This window comes from Stenella coeruleoalba (genome assembly GCF_951394435.1).
Source record: "Stenella coeruleoalba genome assembly, chromosome: 17".
Taxonomy (NCBI): domain Eukaryota; kingdom Metazoa; phylum Chordata; class Mammalia; order Artiodactyla; family Delphinidae; genus Stenella; species Stenella coeruleoalba.
Genome location: NC_137163.1, coordinates 21,032,261 through 21,046,205, shown reverse-complemented (window position 1 = coordinate 21,046,205; position 13,945 = coordinate 21,032,261). Strand labels below are relative to the sequence as shown.

Genomic DNA, 13,945 nt, shown 5'->3' with positions numbered 1-13,945 from the left:
ACATTCTGGATGAGAGTCAATGTCAAGGGCAACATCTAGAAGAAATAAGTAACAAACAAAAAGCCATCAATTTATGATGAAAAGAAGGAACTACCTTTAACTTTTCAGAGCAGGAAAATAACAAGAAAAAATTATATATAAAAAAGAAGTGGTCAAACTTTCTTAAAGAACCAGACAGTAAAAAAAAAAAAAATTCAGGCTCGGTGCCCATACGGTCTCTGTCACAACTACTCAACTAAGCCACTGTAGCAGGAACACAGCCACAGAAAATACATAAGTGAATGGGCATGACAGTGTTTCAATAAAACTTTATATGCAAAAGCAGGCCCACAGATCATAATTTGCCAGGCCCTAATTTAAAACATCTCTCTTTTGGACCACAGATTAGAAATCTCAACTTTACACGAGGCACAAAAACACACAAACCAAAAAAACCCAACCTAACACAACTCGAAATACATAATCACTAAACTTATTAATGTTTGATGATTTTTACTTCCATAGGGTGAAAAGCAGAGGAAAAGATCTTTCCCTGAATAAATATTAGTTTTAGCAAGCATATAATACCAGAATAGCAGTAAGCAAAACAAAAGGCCTTTACTTTAGCATGATTTAAAATAATCAACATGCAGGACGACAATGGGAAAATTTAGCTTTTATCAAGGTTTGATAAACATCTAATGGTGACTGCATACCAATGCCCATTAAGATAAATAAATGGGGACTTCCCTGGTGGTCCAGAGGTTAAGACTTCGGCTTCCAATACAGTGGGTGCAAGTTCAATCCCTGGTCGCAGAGCTAAGATCCCACATGCCTCTCCACCAAAAAACCGAAACGTAAAACAGAAGCAATATTGTAACAAATTCAATAAAGACTTTAAAAAATGGTTCACATCGAAAAAACTTAAATAAATGGATTAAGTGAGAGAACCTAAAATTTAAGACTACTACAGGAGGCTATGAAGAAATACAGAGCATTGTCTTAGATTATTCACATATATAAGAAAAATGGCAAAACCTACTAGCTTCCAAAGGCAAACCAAGAAAATCGAATTCAAATTCAGTTGTTTTTTCCCAAAAACAAATTTAAGATATAGAATAATGATGCTCTGCACTCAACACCCTTTAATCACTGGCTTCTACTTCATTAAATTTCTAAAATCAACACCATTTAGGTGGGAAAAATCATGGGATTTGGGACCAGGGACCCAAAGATCTCAACCCCTATTCTACCAACTGCCAGTTAAATGATTTTGGACAAGTTGGCCTCAGTTTCCTAATCTGGAAAATGGGATTGATAAAACCTTCAATTATGTAGAGTAAATGATTATAGGAAATGCACATATAATACACAGCGAACAATGCCCTGTAATTTTTTATTATTATTTAACATTAAATTGAAGTCTGTTCTAATCTCAGTGTTATTAAAGCATTTTTTAATGAGCTTCTTAAAGCACATGTTAATGAAAAGGTACAAAGGCCAATTATCTCAAGTCCATAAAAGAAGCCAGGTTCCATGGAGAACAGTATGAAGGTTCCTTAAAAAACTAAAAATAGAATCACCATATGACCCAGCAATCCCACTACTGGGCATATACCCAGAGAAAACCGTAATTCAAAAAGACACATGCACCCCAATGTTCATTGCAGCACTATTTACAATAGCCAGGTCATGGAAGCAACCTAAATGCCCATCGACAGACGAATGGATAAAGAAGATGTGGTACATATACACAATGGAATATTACTCAGCCATAAAAAGGAACGAAGCTGGGTCATTTGTAGAGACGTGGATGGATCTAGAGACTATCAAACAGAGTGAACTAAGTCAGAAAGAGAAAAACAAGTATCGTATATTAACGCATATATGTGGAACCTAGAAAAATGGTACAGATGAACTGGTTTGCAGGGCAGAAATTGAGACACAGATGTGGAGAACAAACAAATGGACAACAAGGGGGGAAAGCGGCAGGGGGTGGGGATGGGGGTGGGATGAACTGGGAGATTGGGATTGACATGTATACACTGATGTGTATAAAATGGATGATTAATAAAAAATTTTTTTTTTAAAAAGCAGGAAAAAAAAATTAGCTTCCAATGATCAAGATCTAAAATTAGTCAGACATTTTGCTTTGTTTATCTACCATATTTGCACTGAACAGCTATTTCTTGCTAATATTCTAAATTGAAAATTTTATAAAACAAAATTAATTACCCGAGAAAGCCACGTGACAATGTAAACTGTTCAGGAATGGATTCTGCTCCCAACTGTGCCACTAACAAGGAAACTGAGTAAGTCACTTCAAATGAACCTCTCAGGCTCCTAACTTGTAAATCAAAGAAATTGTGCTAACAATCCCTGGTCTTCTCCCTTGTCTTCCATATCTAAAATAGTTATTACTGAATTATAATTAAGTATCTCCAGATAGGTTGGTGAATATGGGAATAGAGATAACTTAATACTGCCAAAATGGTCTAAAGAGAAATCCCAACCATAATCCTATGTGAGTATTACACACATTTAATATTACAGTAGTTCAAATGAAACAAGGAGATCCTGACTGGTTTAAAATAAAACAAAATAAAATGCATATTGCACGGAAGTTTTTTAATAATGCTAATACTTAAGTGTCTAGAATAAAACAGCCTTGGTTAGTTTCTAGAAGTATTATCTTAATGAAAAAAAGATGTGTAGACCAAACTGCAATATCAAGGTTATATTAACCTCAGTAAGAATATACTTTGTGTTATTAAATGTTCAAGGTACTATGAGGATGTGAAGTCAAATGAGATAACATTTTATCAAAGTTAAAGTTGATCAATTAAACGTTATATAGAAAATGAATGATAAAAAGAAATTTAAAAGACAATCTCATTTATAATAGCACCAAAAAGAATGAAATACTTAGGAACAAACTCAACCAATGCGGCACAACACTTGTATACTGAAAACTACAAAACACTGCTGAAAGAAAGTAAAGACGACACAAATAAATGGAAAGACATCCAGCCTGTATTCATGGACTAGAAGATTTAATGTTGTTAAAATGCCCATACTACCCAGTGTGATCTACAGATTCAATGAAATCCCTATCAAAATCCCAATGGCATTTTTTTTTTTGCAGAAATAGGAAAAAAACATCTAAAATTCACATGGCATCCCAAAGGACTCTAAATAGCCAAAATAATCTTGAGAAAGAAAAACAAAGCTGGAGACCTCACACTTCTTGATTCCAAAACATATTACAAAGCAACAATAATCAAAGGAGTATGGCACTGGCATAAAATTCCTAGAAGAAAATACAGGGAAGAACCTTCATAACACTGGTCTTGGCAATGGTTTCTTAGATGTTACACCAAAAGCAAAGGCAACAAAACCAAAAATAGATAAGTCAAATTATGTTAAAGCTTCTGTGCAACAAAGGAAACAAAAGAGTGAAAGGAACAAAACATCTATAAACCATATATACGAGGAGTTAATATCCAGAATATATAAAGAACTCCTTCAACTGAGCAACAACAACCAAAAAAAATCCTAAAAAATTAACAAAGGACTTGAATAGATATTTCTCCTTCTAAAGAAAACATAAAAATGGCCAACAAGCATATGAAGAGATGCTCAACATCACTAATATCAAGGAAATGTAAATCAAAACCACAATGAAAGATCGCCTCACACCTGTCAGAATGGCTATCATCAATAAGACAACAAATAACAAGTGTTGGCAAGAAGATCGAGAAAAGGGACCCTTCACACACTGTTGGTGGGAATGTCAACTGGTGTAGTCACTGTGGAAAACACTATGAAAGTTCTACAAAAAAAATTACATATAGAATTATCACAGGATCCAGCAAATCCCACTTCTGACAAGATTATATATCCAAGAGAACTGAAAATAAGATCTTGAAGAGACATTTGCAGCATTATTCACAGTAGCCAAGAGGTAAAAAACCATCTAAATATCCATCAATGAATGAATGGAAAAAGAAAGTATAGTATATACATACAAGGGAGTATTATTCAGCCTTAAAAATGAAGGAAATCCTGCTGTATGCTACAACATGAATGAGCTTTAAGGACCTTAAGCTAAGTAAAATAAGCCAGTCACAAAAAGAGAAATACTGCACAATTCCACTTATAAGTGGTATCTAAAGCAGTCAACCTCTTAGAAACAGAAAATAGAACGGTGGCTGCCACAGGTTTGGGGAGGGCAAAAAGGGGAGGAGTTGGTCAATGGATATGGAGTTTCAGTTTTTGCAAAATGGAAGTTCTAGATATCTGCTCCACAACAAGTGGCATAAAGTTAACACTATTGTACACTTAAAGATAATTAAGCTGATAGATGTTATTTGTCTTAACTGCCATTAAAAAAAAAAGGTATCGGGCTTCCCTGCTGGCGCACTGGTTGGGAGTCCGCCTGCCGATGCAGGGGACGTGGGTTCGTGCCCTGGTCCGGGAGGATCCCACATGCTGCGGAGCGGCTGGGCCCGTGGGCCATGGCCGCTGGGCCTGCGCGTCCAGAGCCCGTGCTCCGCAACGGGAGAGGCCACAACAGTGAGAGGCCCGTGTACCGCCAAAAAAAAAAAAAAAAAAAAAAAAGGTATGTACAAAATGCGTTCTGAGAGTTCAGACAAGTGAGAAATTATTTTCAACTAGTTTTTTTTTTTAATCCTTTAGGATACTGACCTTAGCCTTTGGTATGAGCTTTTAACTACTATTAGCCTGTGCTAACAAAGCAACTATACCTGTAGCACAAAAATAAAATGCTCCTGAAATACTTAAGGAGTGTCGTCTTTCTGAAGTAGATAGCTCAACTCATCTTTTCTTAAACAGTAAGCCAAATGCTACAGTAGGAAATGGGTGTTGGACACAATGACAATCCCTGTCCTTCACAATGTATTTGGCAAGCTGATTTCATAATGGGAAAGTTAACTTCAGCACAGCTCCTATCCAAATTACGAGAATCACAAATGCCAAATAAGTAAAGTCCAGACTAATGAAGTGTTTTATAATAAATCTTCATTTCAGAGAATTTGTATAATTTTTTTTCAAGAAACTCAGAACTAGGCTACCCTGATAGACTCCCAATAACAGAACATCAAAGGTTATGGTGAACATTGGATTAATAACCATTTGTGTGCACTGCAAAGACACAGTAAGACGAGTACCCTTACCTTCATCAAAGTCAGCATCATCTTCAGTGTGCTGGGGGAAAGGAAAGCAGTTGGTAATTTCAAGCCGATCTTCAACAACAAGGCCCAAAAGCACTCCTTGAACCACCTCAGTTCCCTGTCCTTCTTCTTGGTAATGTTTGATAATCTTTAATACCACCTAAAAGAAAACAAACAGAAGCTTAAATACCATCTTACAGTTTACACTTCCTTTATTTCAAAGAAAAAATAAAACTTGCCTAACCAGGGCTTCCCTGGTGGCGCAGTGGTTGAGAGTCCGCCTGCCGATGCAGGGGACACGGGTTCATGCCCCGGTCCAGGAAGATCCCACATGCCGCAGAGCAGCTGGGCCCGTGAGCCATGGCCGCTGAGCCTGTGCGTCCGGAGCCTGTGCTCCGCAACGGGAGAGGCCACAACAGTGAGAGGCCCGCGTACCGCAAAAAAAAAGAAAAAAAAAAAGTGTCTATGTATAGCACTCACAACCTTCAAGTCAAGGGTCCCTAAAGGTCTGGCATCCAAGAGTTCCTTCACTCAAAACAAACAACATCACCTCAACCTGAGATCATTATAAAGTGATCCTGTTAACCTTTGTTAATAGTAAGATAATTTCCTGCCACAGATGATAAAAGTATCAATAAAACACAGAGATAAAGACCTCAATTATCTGAATACCTAAAAGCAGAACCCTCTGACAAATTCTCAACACCTCAAGATGGTTCCTGAACAGAGCATCTAATTAATCAGAGGAAGCAACAATGGGAACATGTATCTAAGAAGAATCTGCTTGGTAACAGAGAACAAAAAGAGAACCCAGTCTCCAGCACTACCTAATTTTTCTCAACCAGAAGGATACACCAAATAATCTCTAATGGATTAGTCAGCTCTTACTATTACTCTCTCCTTTAATATTTCCATGAAGATAAAGAGGTAACATGATTGAACAGGTAATTAATTTAAAAGTTCACAGTGACAGTAATGATTAATAATAATTCCTACAATATGAGATTGGTAATATATTAATGGGCTTTGAATAGTGCTTGGCACGTAGTATTTATTAATAGTAGTCTATTATTCAGTACAAGCCCATGGCCTGAAGACTAAAGGGCAATACAGTCTACAATATAATGGAAAGTCCTCAGAGGGAAAAAATAAGTCTAACAACAAAATGATAATTAGTATCTTACTGATTAGCATTTAATTTAAAACAAGTATATTATTGACAGAAATAAATCATTGGTAACCAGTCAGTAACACAGGTTACAATTATTGAACACCATGTGCCAGGCAGTATTCTAATTATTTTACATGTATTATCAATCATGTAATTCTCACAACTACCTTAGGGAAAAGGCATTATTATACTCATTTTACAAATAAGAAAACTGAAGCAGAGAGAAGTAAATGACTAAAGATCACACATCCAGGAAATGGTAGAACCAAGATTTAAACCAAGTCAAACTCCAAAGCTCGTGTACATACTTTAACAAGGACATGACTTTCATATCAGTAACTTAATAATTAAAACCATGAGTTAGGAACAGATATGAAGCAAAGACTCTGTGATGAACAGACCCAAAAAGACTTTACACCAGTGTAAGATCCAGACCTCCTAAGAACAGCAAGCTGTCAGCAGGGAAGAGCTTCATGCAGAAGGACTGGCAGTACTAGTTGGTGTACTACTTCAATACTGTGAAGTGGGGAAAGTGTACAAACCTTACATATTCCTGTATAAAAGACCTCTCCACTTCTTGAAAGGCACAAAATGGGCTTAAGGGGTCATGAAGGAATAGGAATGATTTACAGCTCTAGCATTTATTAGCTGTGACCTTGGGAAAGCTATTTAATCCTCCTAAGTCTTAGACTTCTGACTTGCAAAATGGAGCTACTTCATATCATTATTGACACTGTTAAAAATGAGAAAATGTACAGTAAATACTTCACACAGGGTCTGCCATGTAATAAATGCTCAATAAATCATCAATATTACTGACTTTATCAATAAAAAGAACACAGAACTGTTTAATTCCTATTCAACTTGACTCTCTGCCAAGAACAATCATTTCACACACTTAAAGAACAGAAGAAACATGAATGGCTAAGAAGGGATAAACAAAACTGATAGAGTTATCACAGACACACCTACCAACTTGTGTAGTTCACCTAGTTTCCTGGATACTTAACCCTATTAATGAGATCATTGAACCACAGTTGAAATCAAAGTAAATGAGAGATGCTAGAAGATACCTGAGCTTAATGTAGATCTTTGCACAAATCCTAGAACTGATTCCTAACAGCTGGTTCCTGTGTGTGCAAAAAACAGTATTGATGACTAGGGCCCAGCATACTTTCACAAAAAGTCCGGCCAAAATAACCTTATTTCCTTTTACAAAGAAAATAGAGATAAGAAAAAATAATTATTATGTTTAAAAACAAATTAGCATAGTTTAAAAATATCTTATGGGCTTCCCTGGTGGCGCAGTGGTTGAGAGTCCGCCTGCCGATGCAGGGGACACGGGTCCGTGTCCCGGGCTGGGAGGGTTCCGCATGCCGTGGAGCAGCTGGGCCCGTAAGCCATGGTCGCTGAGTCTGCGCGTCTGGAGCCCTGTGCTCCGCAGCAGGAGGGGCCATGACAGTGAGAGGCCCGCGTACCGCAAAAATATATATATATATCTTATACTGAAACACTGTCTTCACTCTTACCAAAGTGAACTGTAAAGGGGTTGGGAGCAATGTAACCAAACAGCATAGCCGCCTGATATGCTTGCCCCAAGAATCAATACAATTTATACAGCATCCACAGAAGTACAGTGCTCCAAGTAGAAGAAATTATTATCTCACTCTTTCTAGCATCACTGACCTGTTACAGCCAGTCCTCTACAACAATCAAGAGAAAATTTACCAGTAACAGTATTCAACTGAGCAACGGGAAAAGCACAGTGGTTTAACCATCAGCTAAACACAATCAACATGAATAAGTATACCCCAAAAGGGCTAATTGTAAGAGAGAAAGTTTAAAACTCTGTGATGAGAACCAGTTCAATGAATTCAAATCTCTCTCCAGGCTACGGACACTCATAAAGAGCACTTTCCACAGGCTTCCCTGGTGGCGCAGTGGTTGAGAGTCCACCTGCCGATACAGGGGACACGGGTTCGTGCCCCGGTCCACGAAGATCCCACATGCCGCAGAGTGGCTGGGCCCGTGAGCCATGGCCGCTGAACCTGCGTGTCCGGAGCGTGTCCTCCGCAACGGGAGAGGCCACAGTGGTGAGAGGCCCGCGTACAGCAAAAAAAAAAAGCACTTTCCAAATAGTGAAGCACTAGAGGATGTGTCTTACTTTGAAAGACAAACTAAGGACCACAGGTGACAGTTTCAGAAAAGAGTATTTCAATTTTAAAGATGAATTCTCTCTAGCATTTATGGCTGCCCAAAACAGAAGCCTTTAGGAAAGGCCTGGTGATCACTAAAATGATTTTGCCAATTTAATAAAATCTGATGAAATAAAACATTCAGAAAGAAAACAACTTTATCAAAACTAAGCAAACTCATTCTTCATTTTGACATTTTAGAGCCTTCCTATTTCCTATATACACATTAAAATCTCAATTCTTTAGTTCAAAAAATAATGTACTGGAATTGCATTACAAACTTCAGAGTAGGCTCATTTAGATGTCAAAAGGAAATTCCTGAGCAGGAGGAAACTACTGACATACAGGCTTCTGAAATTCTACACAAATAACCAAGAACTTACTGTATATAGAAAAATATTCCATATATTATTGGTATTTATAAGAACCCATGTACTGCTCATGGTCTCCCCTCTTAAATGTTCTCGTAAAAATGAAGGGATGTTTTTACTCACTGCATCTTCAACACCCAACACAGGTACTAGCACATAAAAAATACTCAAAATATACTTGCTAAAGGAATGAATGGTAAACATTTATCAGTCACTTATGCCAAACACTCCACCAAGTGCCTCACATGCAATTACTCATTTAATCCTCAAAATCACTATACAAAGTCAGTAATATTATTTTCCCATTTTACAGAAGATGAAACAGATAATCTGACATAGATTTATTAAATCAGGAAAGTGAGATCTGACTTCTGACACCAAGGTACATTTAATTACTTACTTCACAGTTAACTGAGTAACTTTAGGCTCCAAATATGTTTTTCATAACAAGACTGAAACAGAATGCAGTGGCGACAGCTCTGGAAGAAGTCTCTGTAACTAAGTTGTAGACGCAAGGTTTCTGCATGGAGTAAGAAAAGTTCAGTGAAAGATTTACAGGGACCTGCAGCAAAAAGACTGAGGGAGGGCTTCCCTGGTGGCGCAGTGGTTGGGGGTCTGCCTGCCGATGCGGGGGGCGCGGGTTCGTGCCCCGGTCCGGGAGGATCCCACGTGCCACGGAGTGGCTGGGCCCGTGAGCCATGGCCACTGGGCCTGCGCGTCCGGAGCCTGTGCTCCGCGGCGGGAGAGGCCACAGCGGTGAGAGGCCCGCGTACCCCAAAAAAAAAAAAAAAAAAAGACTGAGGGAATGGTACTGGTGGTCACATTTTTTGTGCCCTGATAAGAAGTATCATGAACAGGAAACTGCCACTGATTGTAAGAATGCGATTCAGCTCTTTATCTTTAGCAGCACTATCCTCACAAGCCACAAGATGGGAACGTTCCACCACACATGTCCTGTTTCAGTCATGCTTACTAGCCTTTCATTTTTCTCTCCCTCCAACCAATCATATGCTTCTGTCCATAAAACAGTGCTGATATACTTTTAATTAATCCTGTTTATTGATGTCATGCTACCTGTTCTTACTCTTAAAAGCAAGATACATGAAAAACTTAATAGCTCCCCAAAACAAAAACATACTCCTCTATTATACTTTGTTTATAAGCATCACAAATGTTCTTAGCTTATCAAAATGACCTGGGGAGGAGCTTTTTTAAATAAATGAAGAGAGGTCTTCACCCTGGCTACATATGACAGCCATCAGTATTTTTAAAATACTGATGCCTGAAACCCAATCCCTAAAAATCAGAGTTAGTTAACCTGGGTTGGGGTTCCTATACAGTTTTTTGGGTTTGGGGTTTTGTGGGCTTTTTTTTTTTTTTTTAGTTTTGGTTTCTATTTTTGTTTTTAGATTCTCCAGGTGATTCTAACATCCTACTTCATTCTAACTTTTAATGAGGTAGTATGGACCAGCCTTCCTTTTTTGTTCTGTTTTTTGTTGTTTTTTTTTAATGAGGTGAGTTTTTTTGGTTTTGTTTTTTTGGCTGTGTTGGGTCTTCGTTGCTGTGCGCAGGCTTTCTCTAGTTGTGGTGAGCGGACTTCTCACTGTGGTGGCTTCTCTTGTCGCAAAGCACGGGCTCTAGGCGCACGGGCTCAGTAGTTGTGGCATACGGGCTCAGTGGTTGTGACACATGGGCTTAGTTGCTCCGTGGCATGTGGGACCTTCCCAGACCAGGGCTTGAACCCATGTCCCCTACACTGGCAGGCGGTTTCTCAACCACTGCACCACCAGGGAAGTCCTTTTGTTCTGTTATAACTTCTCAGGTGATTGCAATGCACTCAACTGGTTAAACCACAAGTTTTCTTTCCTGTTTTAAGACTCCCTGTGTTGCTAAAAAGTGAGTACACTGAGAAACACAGACCCAAGAATGAACCTTTTATTTATAAAAGCATAAAGAGAAACTCAAGCCCTACTTGGAAGGATCCCTACAATAAAAAAATGAGAGGAAAGGTAATGTGAGCAGTTCATCTGAAAAGTATTCACGTGTCTAGAGCAGAGTAAAACTTACTCTTTATAGCTTGACCCCATATTTATGACTACTTATGAACTACTACTACTTATGAACCGACCAGGTTCCTTTATCCTATAAATTAGCAGGTAAATGAAGATTCTTCTACAAATTATGCCTTACGGGACAGAAACAAACTGGCCAGCAGAATGTGAAATTACCAAATTCTTCTACACCTCCCCAACACTGTCATATTCGGAGTCTAAATGCTTATTAACCTCCTTGATATGCCCTGCATAGTAAGTACTGTTCTTGGAATAGGTCAGCAGTCTCTGGAACCATCTCCTAGCTTTCTGAAGTTCGCATGTTCTCAGGATGGGCAAATCTTGCCAAAGAATCCCAACTTGCAAGACAGTAAACAGACTTCCTGTCTGCTGAAAGTACCCTAGCGGAACCATTTTTTCCTACTATTGTTTACTATTCAGTGCAGACAATTTGAAAAAGCAAAGCAGACTATTTCTAATCTCCAATGAACAAAATACTATTTCTTTAAGTGTTTGGCATTTTAAAAAAAAAATGAAAACCTAACTTTGCCCAAAAGGCTAAAAGCAACAAAGAATTTAACTTCCAAGACAAAAAGTATTCTCAATACTATAAGACAAAATATAAATAATAATCTAAAATATCCAAATAAATTAATTATACCAGAAGTCAATCAACCTAAACTTAGAGTTAATTAATAAGCATGATGGGTTAAATCTTCCATCCTTCCTGGAAAGGAACACTTAGCAGAATCTCTAATCAAAAGCACATCAGAAACTTTCAGTTCCATACCAGGGAACAATTTAAATCTTACCAAATTAAAGATTATGTTTTCTGATGAATTGGAGTAATTTTCTATCAAATATGATGTCTACAAAGACCCATTACTACAGAAAAACTTGGCAGCCCTGCATAGAATCACCAGAATTCTGTTATTTTCAGTTTCTTTCATTCACTCATTAATCCATTCACCCAGATATTTGCTGAGTGACTTCTATAGGCCAGTTATAGCAATGCCAGGCCCTGTGAATATGAAACTAAATCAAATACATAAGGCCTTTATTTTCATGGGACTTATATTTTAGAACATCAATTCTCACATATTTTGATCAAAGGACCCTTTTAACACTCTTAAAAACTACTGTGGACCTCAAAGAACTTTTATATTGATATTTACATATGAAAATTCAAACCAAAAATGTTCAAAATACCTTATTCACTTAAAACAATAAATGCCTCACAAACTAACTTAAATTACATTTTTATGAAAAATAACTACTTTCCAAAACAAAAAACTTAAAATCAGGATACAAAAATGACATTGTTTCACATTTCTGTAAAACATTTACCTTTTCAAAAATAAATTTTAACCAGGATAGGAGAATGACACTGTTTTAGTTTCGTAAATCCTATTAATGTCTAGCTTAATAAAAGACAACTGGATTCTCCTATCTGCTTCTGCATTCAGTCTTTTACATAACACACCATGTAACATCTGAAAACCTCCATTAAACACTCATGAACGAATGAGAGTAAAAGTGACAAATAATGTTTATAGTTATTATTATGAAAATAGTTTAGATCTCAGACACCCTCTAAAAAGAGTGTTGGGGTTTCTCACAGTTTAAGACCACTATTCTAGAATGACAATTAAGAAAATTAACGTGCGTATACATTGTTAAAAGCACTATGAAGAAAACAGAGAAATGTGCTGTTAGCTAGGTTGATCTGGAAAAGGCCTCTCTCTGAGATGACCCGAGCAGAGAGCTGAAGAACAAGCAGCCAGCCCTACGAAGAGCTGGGTGAAGTGAATATTTGCCAACTATGGGTTTTAAACACTAGTTCAAAAAAATACTAATATTTGTTTTTCATAAAATATACAAGTTGTATTTTAAGGGAACAAAAAGGCCTAAAGAGGGATGAACAGTAGGGTGGGAGTAGTACACTTTCGTGTTTTTACCAAAAGCTCTGGTATATAAATAATAAACCCAATGTCCTAGCAGACTCACTTACATCCTAAGATACTACTACATAATTCAAAACTAACAATTTCATATCATTTTTGTTGATGAATTATGAAACAATATATTAATAAAATCCTTTCAGGAAAGGTTTGCCATGGCTTTTATAATCAGCAATATTTCTAATACCACTGTCAAGGTTAATCTTTACCTGGTAAACATAGGTCTACGAAGTTACCACCCAAAATTCTTCTAATCAAGGTAGCAACTCTAATGAAGTTCGAAGTTAAAAAGTAATTTAAGAACTGAATCTGGAACTTTCTGGCCTTGCAATATATGAATACGAAGTACCTCAACCCCCTCTACTCCTGTGTGCATGCAGAAATGATGAATAAGCTGCATTTCTGAAAAGCTTACGAGACAGTCAACCAAGCTAGAAGAGAAAACTCACAGACCAGAGCATTAGCCCTGTGAGTTAACACAGCAGTATCCAAAGGTACATCAGACCTAGATACAATCCCCAAGGGCAAGGAACTGGGCTGCAGCCCAATCTCTGTCCTGGGTCAGCAGATGGGGTCTTGACTTGTTTGACTCAAGGAAGTGGAAACTAAGACCTTTCCAAAAAGCTAGAGCTCCATGAAAATTGTTGGTGGAAAGATAGAAAACAGTAATTGCAGTATCATATAGTTAAATATAAACTTACTACATGATCCAAATTCCTACTCCTCAGAATTTACCCAAGAAGAATAAAAACATATTCACACAAAGATATGTTCACAAATGTTCACAGTAGCACTATTCATAATAGCCAAAACCTGGAAGCAACCCAAAAGTCTACCAAACACAGGTGGATAAACAACTGCAATAGGCTATCCATTCTATGGAATACTACTCAGCACTAAAAAGGAACAGAGTTGGCTTCCCTGGTGGTGCAGTGGTTGAAAGTCCGCCTGCCGATGCAGGGGACACGGGTTTGTGCCCTGGTCCTGGAGGATCCCACATGCCGTGGAGCGGCTGGGCCCCTGAG

General features: G+C 37.8%; 1 protein-coding gene across 2 annotated transcripts in view; it reads right to left on the bottom strand.

Annotated features, from left to right (window-relative positions):
* Positions 1–13,945, bottom strand: part of EIF3H (eukaryotic translation initiation factor 3 subunit H) — an 86,892-nt gene that overhangs the window by 61,754 nt on the left and 11,193 nt on the right. For both annotated transcript variants that reach the window (XM_079901373.1, XM_079901372.1), the window contains exon 2: positions 5,175–5,331. In XM_079901373.1, coding sequence (XP_079757499.1) covers positions 5,175–5,331 — 157 coding nt within the window. The remainder of the gene's footprint in view (positions 1–5,174; positions 5,332–13,945) is intronic.